At 40.8% G+C, this 20,924-nt stretch overlaps 1 protein-coding gene across 1 annotated transcript in view; it reads right to left on the bottom strand.

Annotated features, from left to right (window-relative positions):
- fbrsl1 (fibrosin-like 1) overlaps nt 1-20,924 on the bottom strand; it is a 440,559-nt gene that overhangs the window by 313,606 nt on the left and 106,029 nt on the right. The window contains exon 2 of the mRNA XM_061816688.1: nt 3,012-3,233. Within this exon, the coding sequence (XP_061672672.1) occupies nt 3,012-3,233 (222 nt within the window). The remainder of the gene's footprint in view (nt 1-3,011; nt 3,234-20,924) is intronic.

Genomic DNA, 20,924 nt, shown 5'->3' with positions numbered 1-20,924 from the left:
GTTATCTCACAGGAGCAGAGTCAGTGGGCGCTGTGTCGTTCTTAGAGCTGAGGATACTGGCAATCCCTTTCTGCATAAACAAAAACTTCAGTAGTCAGCAAGAGGTGGGAGGCACAATCCAATCCAAGATGCACTGAATCTTAATTAATTTTAAAATGACGAAAATAAACCAAACTTTCATTAATTCATTCATTTCCTATACTGTTTATTGTCACGATGGTCACGGGCACATATCCATCCATCCATCCATCCATCCATCCATCCATCCATCCATCCATCCAATTTCTACCACTTCTCCGGGTCCGTTTGCAGGGGAAGTAGCTTCAGCAGAGATACCCAGACTTCCTTTTCACCGACCACTTCTTCTAGCTCTTCCGTAGGGATCCCAAGGTGTTCCCAGGCCAACCGAGAGACGTAGTCTCTCCTGCGTGTGCTGGGTCATCCCTGGGGTCTCTTTCCGGTGGGACATGCCCGGAACACCTCACCAGGGAGGTGTCTGAATCAGATGCCCCAGCCAACCCATCTGGCTCCTCTCAATGCGGAGGAGCAGCGGCTCGACACTGAGCCCGTCCCGGATGACTGAGCTTCTCACCCTATCTCTGAGGGAGAGCCCGGACACCCTGCAAAGGAAACTCATTTCGGCCGCTTGGATCTGGGATCTTGTTCTTTCGGTCACAACCCACAGCCTGTGCCCATAGGTGAGGGTAGGAACGTAGACCGACTGGTAAATTGAGCGTTTCGCCTTTTGACGTAGCTCCCTCTTCACCACAACGGACCCTCAAGGATCCTGTCGAGAGTGTAAAGCTGGTCCACTGTTCCACAGCCAGGACAAAAAACACATTGCTCCCCCTGGATCTGAGATTCGACTTCCCAATAGCACCCCTGTATAGACCTTACTGGGATGACTGAGGAGTGTGATCCCCTTTTGGTTTAGTTTGAACACACCCTCCGGTCCCCCTTCTTGAAAAGGGGGACCACCACCCCAGTCTGCCAGTCAAGAGGCGCTGTCCCCGATGTCATCAACCATTCACATTTACTTTAATACTTATGGACAATTTACAGTGTTCAATTAACCTACCATGCATATTTTTGGGAGCACTGTTCACCGGAGTACATGGAGAACACACAAACAGCTCACAGACAAGGCCAGATTTGAGCTCAGTTCACAAGACTGTGAGGCAGCTGTGCTAAGCATTTTTACACCGTGCAGCCTCTGAACTTTCAATAATTCATTAAAAAATAATGTAATGCTAGCAGAAAGAAAACACTGTGGAACACAGACATTGGGTAAGTGCAGCGCCTGCCAAATAGAATCACATTAAGCGCACAGCATTCTGCCATACCAATTCATTAAAATGCCACATAACGCGATATGGTATCGTGATAACCAAACACATATGGGTCATTTTCATATAATTTGATCAATGATGGTGAAGTCATGGGGCATTGAATTTCATGAAATCTGTTAATTTTGCTCATGTGAGTGTTTGCATTATTAGCAGTTATGACTCATTATGTTGTTACCAGTGGAATCTGTAAAACGAAGGGGCAGGATGAGGCAGCCATTTTGCATTTACGAAATAGCGAACGGTAAAATAAAAGGTTAGTTCTGAGATCTGAATACTGTAAATATGAAGACATTTGTTAGACTCTGAACTAATTCATGGCTTCACTGGGATTATGAATGTGCGAGAGAAAAAAAGAGTGCAATGAGTTAAATGAGAAGTTAGGATTATTTATTAACTGGTATCCACAGAGTTGGAAGGGGAACACATAAATTGTACAACTCTCATGGTTTTTATGAATCTGTCTTTACTGTTATGCACTTGTTTTTATCTTTATTAAAGGAAGAATATTTTAACCCTTTGCCTTGACCATGAATGCCTAAAATATTGAATCATTTTTTTGCAGAACTATTTCAGCACAGGAGACATTTACCCATTTAAAACCATTCATCCATCCATCTATTTTCTTAGCCGCTTATCCTCACAAGGGTCGTGGGGAGTGCTGGAGCCCATCCCAGCATTCAACGGGGAGGAGCCAGGGTACACCCTGAACTGGTTGCCAGCCAATCGCAGAGCACATAGAGACAAACAGCTGCACTCACAATCACACCTAGGGCCAATTTAGAGTGTCCAATTAATGTTGCATGTTTTGGGGGTGTGGAAGGAAAACCCACGCAAGCACAAAGAGAACATGCAAACTCCACACAGGCAGGTCTGGGATTGAACCTGGGACCTCAGAACTGTGAAGGCAACGCTTTTCCAGCTGCTCCATCGTACCACCGATTTAAAACACAGTCGGCATATTAAATGTTCAAACAGAATTATCTATTTTCTTACAAGTGTCTTTTACAATGTTGATCAAATTATATGAAACTGAACCCTATGTACAAAACTGTATGTAACACGCACCGACAACGCAGTCACAACATGAAAGCTTAAAGGAGAATAGCACTGTCTATCTGCTGACCTCGATTTTGTACCCAAAACAGGACTATCATTTCATGACAGTTAGAGCCTGTAAAATAATTTGTACTCCATTAATAAAGTGCTCTATCATGATAAAAAGTGTAGTGCTAAAACTAGGTTTGTCGAGCACTGCTGTGCCAAGTCAACCGGCCATCTCAGTGAAAAACTCAAATGGGTGCCTAAAAACATGCAGAAAGGTGTGCTCAGCTTGACCTAATAGGTCCTCTCATCAAGATAATAAATGTTAAATGTGATAGCCAAAACCATCCAAATTAAAGATATGAAAACATTTATCTCATGTCTGGTCTATCTGAAGCTCGGGCCGAGGAGGGTGGTGGGGTAGTGGGATAGACTATTTGCTGAAGAGATTTATTAGCAGCATTAGTTCAGTCTGAAAGGACGTGCGTTTGGGATTTGATTTGGGGACCAGATGGAGTAAGGTTTTGAGTTCACATGAAAAATGTATTCTCCTTTTAACTAATGTAGAACTGTCAAGCCAATGCAATTCCACACTTGAAGAGCCGAAAAGAGGATACTGACCATTTTGTTCTTCTTGGAGTATGTTTTTTTGAGCAGCCTCTCGTTCATCCTCTCCTGCTCTCGCTGGGCATGATGAAAGAATCCATTCTCCAACGGATCTACAATAGGCTGAACATTCTCCTCTTCCTCTTCCACCTTCTCATCGTTCGTCTTTGGCCGTTTCACAACGTCTTTCTCTTTCCACCGCTCCTTCTCCTGTGTTTTCAGAAGCCCCGTTTTCTTCTGCAAAAAGACAGAGAGACCATTTGCCATCATGATAAAATAACAAAAACGTGTGGCAGGTCATGAATTTTTCAAACAAACCAGTCAGATCGTGATACTGAGGATGGTTCAAACTGGCTGCTGAGCAGGGGCCCACTCAGTACCATGGTAATCATTTGGTAAAGGTAAAATTTGAATATTTCTCTGAAATATCTTTTTGCTTGTCACATTGCACATTTATATCTAAAAATGCGTTGCCCAAAACCTTGTGTGATGTGTTGATACAAGTCATTAAATTCTTTCAGAGATTTTACGAAATCAGCATGTAAGACTGAAAAATGAAGAGGAATAATTTATCATTAATCCTTCAGTCTATAAGAAAATGCAGATGTTGGGCATCTTCGGTAAGGACAGAACAAAGGCAAACAACAATCAGGAAATTGACAACCACAAAAACGCAAACTTTCCGATTTTGTATTTGCTTCAACAAAGCGAGCAAACACTTGAATAGAGAGTAACAGCAATCAGTCTCTCTCTATAGTCATACTTAATCCTGTCAACACCAGAACAATGCCTTACTGGAGCCATTATCACTTTATAGCTCTGATATCATGAGTTCATGATATGAACTGAACGGGTGCTTTTACACTGCAGAAAATACCCTCGCTCTACCATGAGACTGTGACCAAGGCATTTCCTCGAGCTAATGATTCTTTTCACGCTTCAGTCACGACCTGCTTGGAACTGCTGTTAGTTTATTTGAATTTTAACACTATTTGTAATAGTTTAGTGTCTAACACAATACTTTTCTTTCACCTATTTGCTCAAACTAACCCTCCGAATATACTGTCAGTACTGATTGGTCTGGCAACTTCATCTAAGAGGCTGCAATGTGTCAAGCTGTTATTGTTGTGTTTTCTGTGGTGTGCAACGGCAACATCACATACTGAGTGAGTGCTTATAATCTGCCACTCTTATTTTGCCAAATAAGGTAATTACAACTTTGACTACAATAAAACATAAATTGTTAGTCATACATCCTGAACAGTATCAGTTAAAACTGAATAGTTTTTTTTTTTTTTTTTTTTGCAAATGCGCAAATTTGATTACAGCAACAAAATTTAATTTGTGGCCAGTGAGTGTGTATTATAGAAGAAGGCTGACACACATACAGTAACACTATGGGCCCATTTCCAACAAGCATTAGTATTTGTTTGTTTTTTTGAATGCACACTTTGTAGATTGTTATCATACAGTAACAGTCAAAATTTTTGGCACTCTTCGCTGGTGTTACCTATTGAAGGAGTACAGTGGTAGTAATAGGATGGAACTAGAAACTGTCTATTTAATGCGTTGTGAACGGATGGAACAGCAAGAAAACAAATGCACAATTTTAAAACAAAATGACAGTCTGTTTCTTTGTAGATCTTGTCCTTTCATGCCACGTACTGTGTTTTAATGAAATCACATAAGGGTTTACTGTTCCAAACTGCTGCATCCTGATGTGAACTGAATTCCTTGCTGGGAACACGGTATGAGGTGGCTCTCAACAACATGTACACATTGTTCATTATTTCATCTCCCAGTAAACTAGTGTTACACAAATATTCAACATGCTGTCACTGCTGATCTTCTGCACATGGATCACGTCACCTCTCACTGAGAGACCAGCAGTTCAAAAATTACTCTGAATGCCTTTACTGTAATTTGAGTCTTAGGGTCCTTGCAGAATGAGTAGCGAGCTCGAAGGAAGCAACTTGTGATCTTCAGAGGCTATTCCTTGCCTCAGCATGTAATAGGACATATTAATGATTCAAAAAGGTAGGGAGCAGAGCAACAAAGCTGTAGCACAGGCAATTATTGTTTTTCTAAGAATCGAGCGACATGCATTACATACATACTGTATATTCATTATAAGTGGTCATGCACTTAACGGTTCCAGATTTACCTCATCTATATGTTTCACTACCCAACATTATGACATATATTCTGCATTATTCATGTCTACGCCTCACCCTATACACCACAATTCAGTGCATTTCTAACGCTTACATAAAACCACACAGAAAGCATTGTGAGTCATTTCCTCCCTGGTATGCTCACACTTAACAAAACTGTATGTAGAGGAAGGTGTGCTAGAATATGGTGAAGGAGAGGTATTACACTATGAGCAGGAGAAAGTGAATTTCAATTTCACCATCCATCCATTACTGCTGCTGCTTAACCCGTTGACAGGTGACTGGGAAGTATAAGTCTATTCTTGCTGGCAAGGTTCACCCTAGACTGATTGCCAGTCAGTCATGGGGCTGACATATGAACAGACAACCATTCACACTCAGATTCACACCAATGGGCAAGTTAGAGTTGTCAACAAATCTAAGATATTGTATACATTTCAAAGACCGTGGAAGGATGCCAAAAGCTCTTCTTTTCTTTTTGGCTTGTCCATTTTAGGTGTCATCCTTTTCCATGTAAGCCTTTCTTGTGCATCCTCCTCTCTGATGTCAACTCGCCTCATGTCTTCCCTCTCAACAGCCATCAACCTTCTCTTTAGTCTTCCTCTCATTCCTTTGCATGTCCGCTCCATCCTCATCACCCTTATATCAATATATTCAGTCTCTCTCATCTGAATTTTTCCAAACCATTGAAGTTTTCTTACTCTAACTTTGTCTACTTAACATCCAACCCTGGCCGTGCCTATGATGAGATCGTTTTTAATCCTCTACCACCTGGTTACTCCGAGTGCAAACCCCAACATCTTCATTTCTTCTACCTCCAGCTCTGCTTCAGTGCCACTATCTCTAATCCGTACATCATGACTGCCCTTACCACTATCTTAGAAACTTTGCCCTTCATCCTGGCAGAGACACTTTTGTCACATAACACACCCGATTCCTTCCCCCAGGTTCTTTCCAACCTGCTTGGACCCATTTCTTCACTTTCTTACCACATTCACCATTGGTCTGGACTGTTCAAATGTTCTCCTCCTCCACCCTTGCTATCTCTTCTACCTCTAGCCTCACTCTTCCTGCTACACATTTGTGCAACTATATTATGTCTTACATCGACTAATCTTCAACTGTCTCCGTTCCATTGCATGCTTCCATTTTTCTACGCGTTCCGCCAACTGCTCCCTGCTTTCATTGCACATCACAGTGTCACTCTGAACTTCATGGTCCACATAGATTCCAGTCCAACCTCATTTGTCAGCCCATCCATCACCACTGCAAATAGGAAAGGGCTCAGGGTTGATCCATGGTGCAGTCCAACCTCCACCTTAAATTCATTAGTCACACCGATAGCACGCCTAACCACTGTTCTACTGCCCCCATACATGTCCTGTAGTACTGTATTCTAACATACTTCTCTGCCACTCCAAACCTCCACATACAGTACCACTGTTCCTCTCTGAGTACTCTATCTATGCTTTCTCCACCTCTACACTGCCATAATGCACCACCTTCTGACCTTCGCTGAACTTCTCTGTCAACACACTTAAGGCAAATAATTAATCTCTGATACTCTTTCTAGGAAAGAAAACAAACTGTTGCTCGCAAATACTTATTTCTCTCCTGAATCTTGTCTCCACTGCTCCTTCCGATAATTTCATTATGTCCCTCATCAACTTTTTCCTCTATAGTTCCCACAACTCTGCACATCACTCTTGTTCTTAAAAATGGGCACCAGCACACTTTACCTACATTCCTCAGGCATCTTCTCTCCCACTAGAATTCTGTTGAACAAGCTGGTAAAAACCTCCACATCCACCTCTCTGAGCTACTTCCATCCCTCCCCATGCAGTATATGTCATCAGGACAAACTACCTTTCCATTTTCATCCTCTTTAGTGCCTTTCTAACTTCCCCTAATTAATTATTCCTACTTCCTAGCCCACCAAACGTCTCTCCTTTACTCGTTCTTCCCTCTAATTTTCCCCATTCATCAACTCCTCAATATATTCTTACCATCTATGAAGCACACTTCTGGGAAATGTCAACACATTTTCATCTCTGTTCTTAATCACCCTAACCTGTTGCACATCCTCACCTCATCTTATGTTCCTACCACTTATCGAAGAAAGCTTTCACTACAGCCATTTTTAGCTTTTTTGCATGCAATATAACAACTTTTCTCCTTATCCTCATATCAATCAACTCCTGTGATTTGTCCGAATCATTATGTCAACTAACAGCTGAGCTTTTTCCTGTGCTTTTTCTTGTCATAGTACCAACATTCAAAATCTCCACATTCATTTCTAGGTTCAGTGATTTCTTCTTCTCTTTCTGTGGAAGAACCCACTTGCCACCTCTCCAACATCTTCAACTCAAAGAAGTTGAATTTCCTGCAGGTTCACCGAGCCAATTGGTGGTGTTGCTCACCTGAGCTACGAATGACCTGGTATGGAATTGTTTAAATGAATGCACACATTTGTTTGGCAAAGTTTTCACCCAGGTGTCCTTCCTGATGTCCTTCCCAACTGTCAGCCTTTATCAGGGCTTGGGACCAGCCAACAGCTTGCACTGGCTTGTGCTGCTCATAGGACTGCATTGGGAGGATGCTAGAATAATTAACTAAAAATATAAGCAAAGGGTGAATATAGAGTACAAACTACACAGACCTACAAGGCCAGTGTAAACAGATTTTTTTTATTTTGCCTGTCTCCACATTCTGTCTCTGTAACATACACATGGCATTCAGCACTATGTTTGTTGTATATATATGTAGTGTATACACATACACAAACCTTTGATCAAGGCTTTGTACTTTGTGAACATTAGATCAGTATTTGCTCATCTGTAAAGATTTGGGCTTTGGAACTGGAGGGTCATAAGTGGAGTCCAGCTGAAGGCAAAACAAAATTATTCTTGGAGGGATTCCGAACTCCATCTTTCTTGTCTACTTTTCACTGCCCTTGACCAAGGTGCAGAACCCCCCTGGAGCGTCCACATATTGCAATTTATTTTTACATGTTGTATTATGAGATATTGCAAACAATTAAATAGCCATTTCTCAATCGCTAAATGGGTATTGAATTTTTTGCGAAGGTGCAACTAAAACACCCTTTCTAAAATGTATTTTCTCTAAGGAAGAGTTATTTAAAGCATTCATTCATTTTCTGTTCTGCTTATTCTCACTAGGGTTGTTGGCATGCTGGGATCTATCCCAACTGTCTTCCGTCAAGAGGCTGGACTGGTTGTCAGGCAATATCAGGGCACAAAACAACCATTTATACTCATAATAACACCTATTGCCAATTTTGGGTCTCCAATTAATGCATGTCTTTGAGATGTGGGAGGAAACCAGAGTGCCCGGAGAAAAACGCTCCAGGCACGGGAAGAAAATGCAAACTCCATACAGCCAGGGCTAGGATTTGAACCTTGGTCCTTAGAACTGCGAGGCAGATGTGCTAAAAAGTTCCAAAGTCCCACCATGCCACCTCATTTAAAAAAAAAAAAAATAAAAATAATTTAAAAATTATATATATATATATATATATATATATATATATATATATATATATATATATTTATATATATATATATATATATATATATATCAATAAGGCTATTCTACTGCTAATTCAGTAAAGTGATGAGTATTAAGGCAGTTCATGTTTAAAACACACAACTTTCCTTTTAATAGGACCTTGTATGTAAGCTCTTTCAGTCTGTAGTGTCAATATATTGCAGACAGTTTAGATGATGTCACAATTTGAAATCCATCCATCCATCCATCCATCCATCTGACCCTCCATCCGACCATTATCTGAGCCGCTTATCCTCACAAGGCTGGAGCCCACCCAGTTAACTTCAGGCAGGAGACAGGGTACACCATGAACTGGTTGCCTGCCAGTCGCAAGGCTTTTAGACACAAACGACAGTCACACTTACAATCACTCCTAAGGGCAATTTAGAGTCTCAACTTAATACATGTTTTTGGGATGTGGGAGGAAACTGGAGTGCCTGGAGAAAGTCGATGCAGGCACGGGAAGAACATGCAAAATTCTACACAGGCGGGGGTGGGATTTGTAACCCGGTCCCCAGAACTGTGAGGCAGAAGTTCAAAACATTTGAATCATCGTGCCACCCGAATTTGAAACCATACACTGAGAAATCCAATTGAACTTAATACAAAGAGAATATACACTTGTAACACAACTGTGGCAGACACATGAATGGAAAGAAAGAGCCTTAAGATACAGATGATGGAAACATGGGAAAGTTTGTAATAGAACCTCTGAACTACTTAAACCTCCTCATGTTGCCCTGGCAACAGTACAGGAGATCACTTTGACTAAAGAAACTGTGTTTAAAAAAACTCAAAACAAATAAAACTAAATAAACAAACAAAAAAAAAACTGCACTAATATACATAAAGGCAAGAAAAGGATGCTTAGCATTTTGTTGTTTCTCTGTTGTTGGCAACATGATGTCCACAGTACAGTATATTCAGTTCCCAAAGTAAGCTTTGTGCTTTCTTTGAAAAGGAATGTCAACAATCCAGACGTTACTTGCAAGGATTGTTCATGAGGCATGAAAAAAAAGCAGCAGCCAGAAGAATCTAAACAATGAGCCCCGAGTAAGCAAAACAAAAGTAAATACAAATTTCTGTTTTGGAGAAAATGTGTTCCACATCCATTTTTCACAATTCAAATTAAATGATTAAAATGCTCACTTAAATTTAGGTTTCACTTTGGACAGGCATGTACTGCTGACCATAGAAACGGAATGTGCTTCATGCACATAATTAATTTTTCCAAGGCCTGTCATTATTTAGGTCACATGCTGAGATCAGCACATCTCTCTGTCATTAAAGTGGACACATTATGACATTTTTCCATTAATTGAAACAGTTCCCAGATGTCTTATAAAATGGTTTAGACATGCTTTGGTCAAAACTCAGCAGGAATCAAGGATTACAGCATACTTATCAATCTAAACAGTCTTTATTACAGTAGCCATTTTTTAAGGGACTGTTTTACTTTATGCAAATAAACCACTGCTAACCCCTCACCTGCGTCCCTTCTATTGTGCCTGCATAAATATGGCTTTGCTTTTCAATGATTAGTGAGTGTGAATACTGAGAGAAACAGGGCTTCCTGAGAAGTGACTGTAGCACAGGAAAATTTGTTTGAATGAGAATCAAAATAAGCTTTATTCGTCAAGTATGTAAGTAAGGCACAAGGAATTTGTCTCCGGTAGTATGTGGCTCAAGAGTAAAAGGGGAGATGATAGGATATAATGGTTAGGAAATAATTTTATGTCGCTTTATGGTACAGCGTGTCCTTGGCCATTCGTGGTTCACCGTTCTCAGTCCCTGAATACTCACAGATTTCGCTCTTAATTTTTTCTTTTTTTTTCGTACATTGCACTAGATTTTTACATACATAAAATGCATTTATAAGCCTTACATTTTCTTTTAAATGTATAGGTCACCCGAAAACACGTTGCATTTTATGTGCACACCAAGTCCCAAATTATGTAAATGCTGTTGTGTGACTAGTCCAATGAAGTACACCTGAACACACTGGTTACATTTTCGGAATGCATGCTAGCGTGTGTTTTAGCGTGTTTGTAAGCTTCTGTATTATGGTGCTCATGAGGCAGTCAGAAAAAAACTGCAACTTTACATACTATATGTAAACAGTAGGAGCTTAGATTCTACCACTCATGCTATTCACAGTCGCAGAGTCACATCAAAACAAAAATGATCACACCACAGCAAATAGAACAGCATCACTAGCAAATAATAAAACAAATATAACAATGACTGCAGGAATAACTAAAACAAAACATGCAGTTCAAACACCATTTCCATCTTTAGCGCTGCAAATTATGCTGCGCCACTAAGGAGGAAAATGTTTTGTGTCAATTATTTTTTAAGTCAATGTCATCTCTGTGAAAAATGAGGGAATCCTGTATTTTTTTTTTTTTTTTTTTGGCACAGAGATTTAGTTCATGCAGTTCTTTTTGGCCATGGTACCATACCTGTACATTAATGTACTTGTGTGTTGGTTTGCAGAATGTATTAAGAATTCTGCTGTTCTGCAATGCTAATTTGTGTGCCCAAACACTGAATCTTTGCTCATGTTTGGCTTTAAATTATATTGGTTCCATATAGTCCAGATGACACTTGCAAAAAATCAAACAAGAGACCCACATGCACATGGTTCATTGTCATAGAAATAATTTGATCAGGCGGCATGGTGGAGCAGCTAGAAAACTTTGGCCTCACAGTTCTGAGGTCGAGGGTTCAATCCCAGCCCCATTTGTGTGGAGTTTGCTTGTTCTCCAAGTGCCTGTGTGGGTTTTGTGTGGGCACTCCGGTTTCCACCCAGATCCCAAAAACATGAATTAATTGGACACCCTAAATTTCCCTTAAGTGTGATTGTGTGTGCGACTGTTGTCTGTCTCCATTTGCCCTGTGATTGGCTGGCAACCAGTTCAGGGTGTACCCTGCCTCCTGCCCGATGACAGCTGGGATTGGCTCAAGCACTCCCGTGACCCTTGTGAGGATAAGCAATGAAGAAAATGGAAGATGGTTACCACTGATTGACGAGAGCCTAGTTCAGGGGTGGGAACATCATAGCCCGCGGGCCACACCTTAGCCACTTGAATATTTCAATCTGGCTCACCAGAGATTTGTACAAAATTGCCCGAATCATACCAAAATCTACATTCATTGGACTTTGTTTGTAATGCTGTCAAGTTCAGCTGGTAGCCCCAGTGATACATTGAGTTGAAGTTGGCTATTCTGTTTCTACTCTGCTTCAGCTCTGAACACTGAAACCACCAGGTAGTGTCAGTCAACAGTGAATGCTGAGCAATGATTCTAATTCTTTAAGAAATCGATGAAATTATGCTTTAATTTCCCTAACAGACTAATCAGATTGTAATTACGAATGAATTCATAACATTTCTTAGCAAAGGATCATTGTATACTGATGAGTCAAATGTTCATCACCCTAACATTCATTAAACATTTAAGAATCCACATGACTTTCAGATATATGTATAGTGGAAAGAAAGGGATTGGGAGGTGATTATTGAATCTACAATGCACAGAGACGGTGCACTACCATAAAAGCGTAAAGCAATGCACAATTTCGTGATTGCCACAGAATTTTGATTTTTATTTATAATAAATGTATTTTTTTGTTGTTGTTAATTTTTTCAAATTGACTCATAATACACATACACATAATACATTTTTATTGGTGTGTTAAGTGCGTAATGAATTGTCGGTCATCCCGTTGTCATAAATTGGTCATGGTGGTTAAGGACTGTCTCACCAAAGGATTTACAATTCAATGCTGAACTTAAATAATATTTACAATGAAAAGTGAAAACTTTCAACTTCATTGTAGTCCGGGCTGTGAGCTGGTTTAATGCACTGCGGGGCTGACGTCACGTTAGTACGTGGTTCTCCCCGTCTTCAAGTTTTGCTAATTAACTTGTCAGTTTTGCTTGCTTTTCACTTCAACAATTACAATAGTGGGGGCAATGGTGTGTGTGTGTTTATGCCACTAATATCAAACTGCCACATTGATGATTTTGTACACGTATGCACAAATGCCCGAAAAAACACAGTTGCCTTCATTTTAAACTTCAATGCGGCCCATGAGCCAAAACGTTTGCCATCCCTGGCTCTGGTGGATACGACATGGAAGGATGTTTAGTAGCTGAGATCGCTGCATACATGTTTACAAGTCACAACTAAGACCAACTGTGTGGAGTTTGTGTGTTTTCACTGGGCATTCCGGTTTCCCTCACATCCCAAAAATATGCATGGTAAATTGACTGAAGACTCGAATTGCCTGTAGGTGTTAATGTGAGTGTGAATGGTTGTCGCAGGATCATGTTTATATATGCCCTGCGATTGGCTGGTTCAAGGTGCAGTCCGCCTCTTGCCCAAATATAGCTAGGAAAGTCTCTAGTACACCTGCAACCCTCCTGAAGCAAAGCGGTACAGAAAATGGATGAACGGAGTGTTCTAATGATTCAGTACACTTAGAAGAACTGTCATACCCATCTCTACTGGCCCAAGCCAGGCCACAGTTGGCTAATCATTTGGATGGGGAGGCTAGTAAACCACCGCCCTTCCCCCTTTGTAATTTAAACCACCTTTTCCAGCTAAACTTAGCTTATTATTATCTACGAGCAAAAATGTATAATATTATTTTCAACAAGAGTTTGAACATGACAAAATTTGATAAAACCCCTTTAAGATCCATCTTGGGGATTAAGAAACCAACAAACAACACTTTTACTTTAATTCATCCATCTATTTTCCAAGCCCCCTATCCCCACAAGGGTCATGGGAGCATCTAACCCAGCTAACTTTGCCCAAAAGGCATCTCACACCCTGAACTGGATGCCAGTCAGTCGCAGGGCACATATCGACACAACCACTGAGCGGGAACCAATACCACACTGCCCAGACCGAAGTCTGGGGCGTGTCCCACTATACACTCGGTGACCTTACTTTATTCATACAACATGAATTCATAAATTAACAAATAATATGGTTCGAACCACTTTTATACACATATATTCATGATGAAAACCATCACTCGTGTCTGCACATTATCTCTCTGCTTAGCTGTCACTGACATCATTTCCTTTACTACATTTTTGCAAGACACAAAGTTAAACCATCCATCCATTTTCCAAGTTGCTTATCCTCTCAAGGGTTGTGGGAGTACTGGAGCCTCTCCCAGCTGTCATCGGGCAGGAAGTGGGGTACACCCTGGACCAGTTGCCAACAAATCGTTGGGCAAATGGAGACAGACAACAGTCGCACTCACAATCACACTTAGGGGCAATTTAGAGTGTCCAATTAATGGCGCATCTTTTTGGGATGTGGAAGGAAACTGGAGTGCCCAGAGAAAACCCACACAGGCACGGGGAGAAGATGCAAACTCCACCCAGTGGGGGCTGGGATTTGAACCCTGGTCCTCAGAACTGTGAGACCAATGCTCTAACCAGTTGTTCCACCATGCTGCCAAGTTAAATCAACAATTCAATATTCTTCTGTGATGGAAGGTTTTTATTTTCATGAATAATTGTTAAAATATTGTTTTATTATTCATATCAATTAATCATGAGAATTAGGTATTGCCTACAGGAATCATGCTGAAAATAACAAACTTCCTCCCCAAAAAATCACATGCTAAATCACAATTGCAGAATGTATTTAAAAGAGAAAAAAAGAAACCCTTGCCATTAAGAGAATTTTCCCAATTTGTTCTGTTCAACACCTGATTGATGACTAAGTAGTTGTAATTGAGCCCACATGGTTAATATTTATCGGCTTTGTTACCAGTGATGAGGACTGGCTAATGTTTAGCCAGATAATCTCACACAATGCTGTGGTTAACTCCACAAAAGTGTGGCTAGAAGATGTTTATACTGTTTAGCCACTTTGGCTAAGAGCATGACATATATTGAGCAAACTGAGGAGAGCGCAGCAAGCAGTGTTGAAACAAGTTGTAAATAAACAATGAAATGTCAATATGAAATGTAAACTGTTCCACTAGTTGTAGTACAACTACAAAGCATCTTTCTGTGACTCAATTATACAATACAAGGCACATGTGGCTTCCAGTTACATGTGTCAACCCCATGGGAGAGTCCCACTGTAACACAACACAATGTCAAACAAAAGAGCAGTGCCTCAAGGGACAGACATAAGCAATTCAAAGTTTTAAGTGATTTAATACCAAAGACAATGCAAGTGACTTTTGTTGTCCTTTATTGATTTTTGGATGTCTGAGCTGAAGTACATAGATTTATTACTCTCTCGTCTGACTGTTTGTGTTCACATTATAGTAACTCTTGGAGTTTTCATGATGTAGATTGAGTTTAATCTGCAGTCCCAGCCAAGCACACTAGCATATAGACAGCAAAGCATCCTTTTACAGCCAGATGCTGCTGTCAGGTGTATCAATGAACGCTTTGATTAAGACACTCATTACCCCGCCTACCTATATCACTCAACGCGTTTAATCAGTGGTTATGCCGGTGAGAGAGAAAAAGACCACATTGTGTGTCAAAAGGCTTATCAGCCTGTGAACAAGAGAAAGCACACTTTTTTTGGAGTGATCAATGTTGCATAATTGCCTCACAAGCAGATTAAATGAAGTACATCCTTTTCACCTATTGTAAATCCATGTATTGTATTTTCCTGTTCATTTGACTCTACAGTTAAGGGCCTTGGTGTGTGGATGCCCATTTTGTCAATAAAGAAGCTGTATATAATGCATTATAGGAGAGCTGAGGAAAGAAGCATGAGAGTTCTCCCCGTGCCTGCATGGGTTTTCACCGGCCACTCCGGTTTTCCTCCCACATCCTAAAAACACGCATACATTTGAGACTCTAAATTGCCCATAGGTGCAACTGTTGTTTGTCTCCATGTGCCCTACGATTGTCTGGCAAACAATTCAGGGTCTACCCTGCCTCCTGCCCAATGACAGCTGGGAAAGGGTCCTGCACTCCCATGACCCTCGTGAGGAAAAACTGCTCAGAAAATGGATGGATCTGTCTTGTTCTTAACATGCCGACACAGTGAGGGTTGGTTACCACATCCACCTCAAAGTTCTAAGGACCCAGTTTCAAATACGGCCTTTCCTGTGTGAAGTTTGGATGTTCTCCCCATGACTGGATTTGCTCTGTGTACTATGGTTTCCTCCAACATCACCAAAACGTGCATAGTATGTTAATAGAAGATACTAAATTGCCAAATTGAATCTGAATGGTTGTTTGGTAATATGTGCCCTGCAATTGGCTGGCCCCATATAGCTGAGTAGCAAAAGACGGATGCTATTATATTTGCATAGCATCCTAGCTGTCGCTAAATCCAAACCCTGACCTGTGTCAACAATGAGACAACTCACAAGTTGTTCTCTTGCAGCACTTTTAGTGTTTATTTCAGTCTTCAAACCAAAGTAAGAACCGATGACAGGGGGAAAAAAAGCTGAACACTGTGATGTAAAATTGCTTGTTAGACCTTTGGTAAAGTTTTAGCTCAATGAATTGTGACAACATTCAAAGAAATGTTGTCTCATGGTATCACAAACTATTCAAACAAACAATTTTCTCCGGTTTCCTTCCACATCCCAAAAACATGCAACATTAATTGGAGACTTTAAATTGCCCCTAGGTGTGATTGTGTGTGCGGCTGTCTCTATGTGACCTGCGATTGGCTGGCAACCAGTTCATGTCCACCTCCTGCCCGTTAACAGCTGGGATAGGCTCCAGAACTTCCTGTGTCCCTCGTGAGGATTAGCGGTAAATAAAATGGATGACTGGATGGATAATTTGATTTATTCAAGTATTTTATAAAATTAATGGACAACAAAATCATTATTTTTTTCCTTTCCTGTTTTTTCCTTCACCGAGCCGAAAAAGGATTTAATCCGTGAGTCAATACCACGATCCGATCCGTACCATGACTTTTTTTGATTCGTTACACCCTCGTGTTGAACCAACAAATCTGATACGGCCACTTGCAAATGAGACAGACAGACAGTCCCGTTTCAATATCCGAATCGATTCAAAAACATTTGCCTGCCCTTCAGACATTTAAACACAGATTGCTGTGAGTGGAAAGATGATGTGATCAATAAATATGTCCTGTGAACCTGCCACCGATTGTCAGAAGAGGCCCCATGCTTGCTGCTCTGCCCACACACTGTGGCCCAAAATACAGTCGGGTGTCATTTCCACAGGGTTTCTTTGCACGCACAGGCTCTCCAGGGAGAGGAAGTGTTGCCTTGGTAACAGCTATCCCTCCGGATGGAGACTAACATAAATTCAAATAAAAACAATCAGTCCAACATATTTCTCAACTGCTTGTTACATTAGTGATTAAAATGCGACAACAGGGACAGAAATGACAAAAATTGCAATTTGCTTGTTTTTTCCTCCACTATTTAATCTCTATCCTAATTTGACAGACATTCTCATTTATTTCCACGACAAAACCAAATAAAAAAATAAGCTCTCAGCGTTTACAAAGGATGACAGAAGCATTCTGATTTCCTGCTGAATTTCTCAATATGTAATGCTGTGAGCTGAACCTCTCTAAAAAGGTCTTAAATCACACAGACTGACAGAGCGGAGGAATCCCAGCTGCGGACAAGTGACACGCAAGGATGCTTGGAAGGGTCGTATATGTCAAAATCTAAACATTACTGCAGCCAAGCAGAGAACTTCTCTCTTTTACAGATCTGCTTGATTATCCTATCCAAGGAAACGACAGGTACAGCAAAAAAAAAAAAAGAAACAAGTTCCTCAGCACCACTTTCATCGAAAGAATCTCTATAATAACTGTCGTGCTGATCTCCAATGTTTATATTTTTTATTTTTTAAAGTTCAATCTGCTCAAAAAACAGACCCCCCCCCCAAAAAAAAAAAGAAAAAATTACCATGGAACCTCGAAAATAAAATGGCCTTGCACTTTTACACTTTTTTTTTTTGTGGTGACACAACAAACGGGAAGTGGTACAATCAAATGGGGACAGGTCAGGTGAGTAGGGAGGTCGGTCTAGCACATCCATGTAATTCTGAGCCGGGAAATGTCAGATGCTCACAGGGTGTTGTTAAGACGATGGAGCAAGAGTTGTTCTGCCACCACTCTTGCCACTTCTCACATAATGATTGAAATAAATGCAGCAGCAGCTAGCTGATCCTCTGGCGCTGTTGGAAGAACTGGCAGTGGACGATATCCCTCAGGTCCAAGAATATGATCAACATGACTTTGACGTTGTGCTTTGACTATCTTGCTTTCTTCTGCCTCAGCCATGACAGACTACTCCACTGAATGTGTTTTGTTTCGAGGTCGTGACTTATCCCTGATGACACTCCCTATCAAAATTCTAGTTGGTCTTTTTGGTCTCCACATCATTACTACTCATTTCTTTACATGACAAAGAAGATAGATATATAAAAGTGTGATGAAAATACTTAAAATGGCTGCAGACTCAAAGTCAGTTTCATACTCAAGGGTAATTACATTGAGGGGTACAGTATGTCTTCACACCTCTTTTGTTTCTCTATCTTATCGGTACATCCACCCATTTTCTGCGGTGTTTACCTCACATGGGTCGTGGGAGTGCTGGAGCCTATCCCAGCTATCATCAGGCAAGATGCAGGGTACACCATGAATTGGTTGCCAGCCAATTGCAGGGCACATAGAAACAAGCAACCATTTGCACTCATAATCACACCTACGGGCAATTTATCCATCCATCTATCCATTTTCTTTGCCGCTTATCCTCACGAGGGTCGCGGGGAGTGCTGGGGCCTATCCAAGCTGTCAATGGGCAGGAAGTAGGGGAAATCCTGAATTGGTTGCTAGCCAATTGCAGGGCACATGGAAACAGACAACAGTCACACTCACAATCACACCTAGGGGCAATTTAGAGTGTCCAATTAATGCTGCATGTTTTTTTTGTTTTTGTTTTTTTGGAATGTGGGAGGTAACCGGAGTGCCCAGAGGAAACCCATGAAGGCACAGGGAGAACATGCAAATTCCACACAGGCAGGGCTGGGATTTGAACCCCTGACCTCAGAACTGTCAGACCAATGCTCAAACCATGCCGCCCCAAAATTGTTTAATTTTCCATAGTTGCAAGATTTTGTCAAGAACGTTACAGTGCGACAGTCATAATCATAATCCTTGATAAATTCTGGCTTCAATATTTGTCATTTTAACTGTTGTTATCATCTCAACTTTGTCACGGCGGATGCAGATGCAGCTTGAAATAAAGTTCCAATATATTTGAGTTTGACTTGTGCTTATGGATTAATTAGGCTTTGACAATTCTGTCTATTAAAGTCTTGACTCCATTAAAGCAGGTTACTCTCAACTCAAACATTAAAATCAAAACAGCACTCTATATTGAAATTGGATATTTTATGTATGGACAATAGTTTTGGTTTCTCGAGGTAACTGATAATTGAGTTAAAGTCCAGGTGAGAATTCACACTTCCTGTGCTTTTGATGAGCTCTTTCAGACTGGCTGGTAATTAATTTAGCGTTCGTGTAAGATAAGACAGATATTCTCCGTGACTGTCTCAGCGAGAGAGGGGAGACGGATGCAGTCCCTGTCCGAGATTGGGGGATATGATGCCATCTGATGGAATTATGTCCGTTACACTGCGTGGCAACTGGGGGGTGTAGTAAATTAACTTGTTCCAACTACTTGTTGTGGATGCTGGATTTTTCTTTTTCCAGTACCTGGAACAATGAGTGTTACGGCCACGAGTTAACTTTCAGTTATTTCCGGAACAAAATACAGACGTTCTGTCACGTTTGGCAGCTCACTGATAAGTTGCAATTATTCTTAATGTTGAAAATTATTTTAACAGTTCGCAGAAAGTAAATTATACTTTAAATTACAACTAATACCAGCCTACTATCTAAAAACCTAGAGCTTTGAAGATAAAATTTGTGTTTTTATCTATGTGATAGTGGCGAAAGAAATGATGGCTCCAGAGCAGATTTTTAGTTGCACTCCATCTGTGGTAAGCCACAGAATTTCCAGTTGTCAGGTTTCAAATTGTGTTTTTTTTCCCCCACATCAGAAAAAATTCCTCACCCACTATGTTCTGGGGTCCAACAGAGGGTATTTATCCATTATTTATAAAATACAAAGATGAGAATGCTAATAGTAGACATCCTTTCAAATGTCATCTCAATGGTGAAGATCCTTGACCAGAGTGCTTGTTTAAAAACTAGAAGTCAAAAAGTAAAACAATTACTCTGGCCACTCATCAACTAGAGGCTGTCGGAAATACAATTACCTCCAGGTAGCAGAAGACGATTGACCAGGGATATCGAATGTTTTGTTTAACTCTGGATATACACTATAGTGTCAATGGTTGCAGTATAATTGCACCGTGCCGAGTGCACTCTAACCTGTGATTAATAGGTACAGCAGAAATGGGGATATGAGAGAGAGAGAGTAGAGTGAGAGAGAGAGAGAGAGAGAGAGAGAGTGTGTGTGTGTGAGAGAGAGAGAGAGAGAGAGAGAGAGAGAGAGAGAGAGAAAGCTTGCCAAAGGCCTTGGAATGGAGCCATTTTACCAGGTGGAAGATAGAGAGAGATATGCGAAGGGTGTCAAGAGGAAAGAGATCTCCCTCCAGTCAAGGCTGGCAATAGTACCACGACAACTCAATCCAGACAGATGTAAATAATTACTGTAGAGGCTCGGCACGGATGAAGGGCCTGGTTTTCCCAAGGTGCGCAAAGCAGTGCATAGTTGATATTAACCTGCTTTAAAATCCTCTCTTAAACACTCCTTTTTTCCCCTCAGTTTCAGATGTTGATTTTTGTTCATTATGCATGTTGTTTTCCAGTATTTTTAAACATTTGTATTCTTAACTTTTTATCTGTTTTGCATAGTCTTACTGTATGTCCTTGGTATTTGAGCTTTTCACATATATTGCTCTTTGATGGCAGCATGGTGGATCGGCTGGTTAAGCGAAGGCCTCACAGTTGTGAGGTCCCAGGTTCAATCCCAGACCTGCCTGTGTGGAGTTTGCATGTTCTCCCCGTGCCTACATTGGTTTCCTCTGGGCACTTTGGTCAACTATGTTGTTCTCAAAGCCCTTTCTAAATAAAGCTGAAACAAGTAGAAGTGGATCTACAAAATGGGGGCAACCAAGATTGCGTCTGGCGAAAATGCAAAATTACAGTGCAGTTCATT

Source organism: Syngnathoides biaculeatus, chromosome 4 (genome assembly GCF_019802595.1).
Source record: "Syngnathoides biaculeatus isolate LvHL_M chromosome 4, ASM1980259v1, whole genome shotgun sequence".
Lineage (NCBI taxonomy): Eukaryota > Metazoa > Chordata > Actinopteri > Syngnathiformes > Syngnathidae > Syngnathoides > Syngnathoides biaculeatus.
Note: the sequence above shows the minus strand (reverse complement) of the source record. Positions and strands in the feature narration are given on the sequence as shown.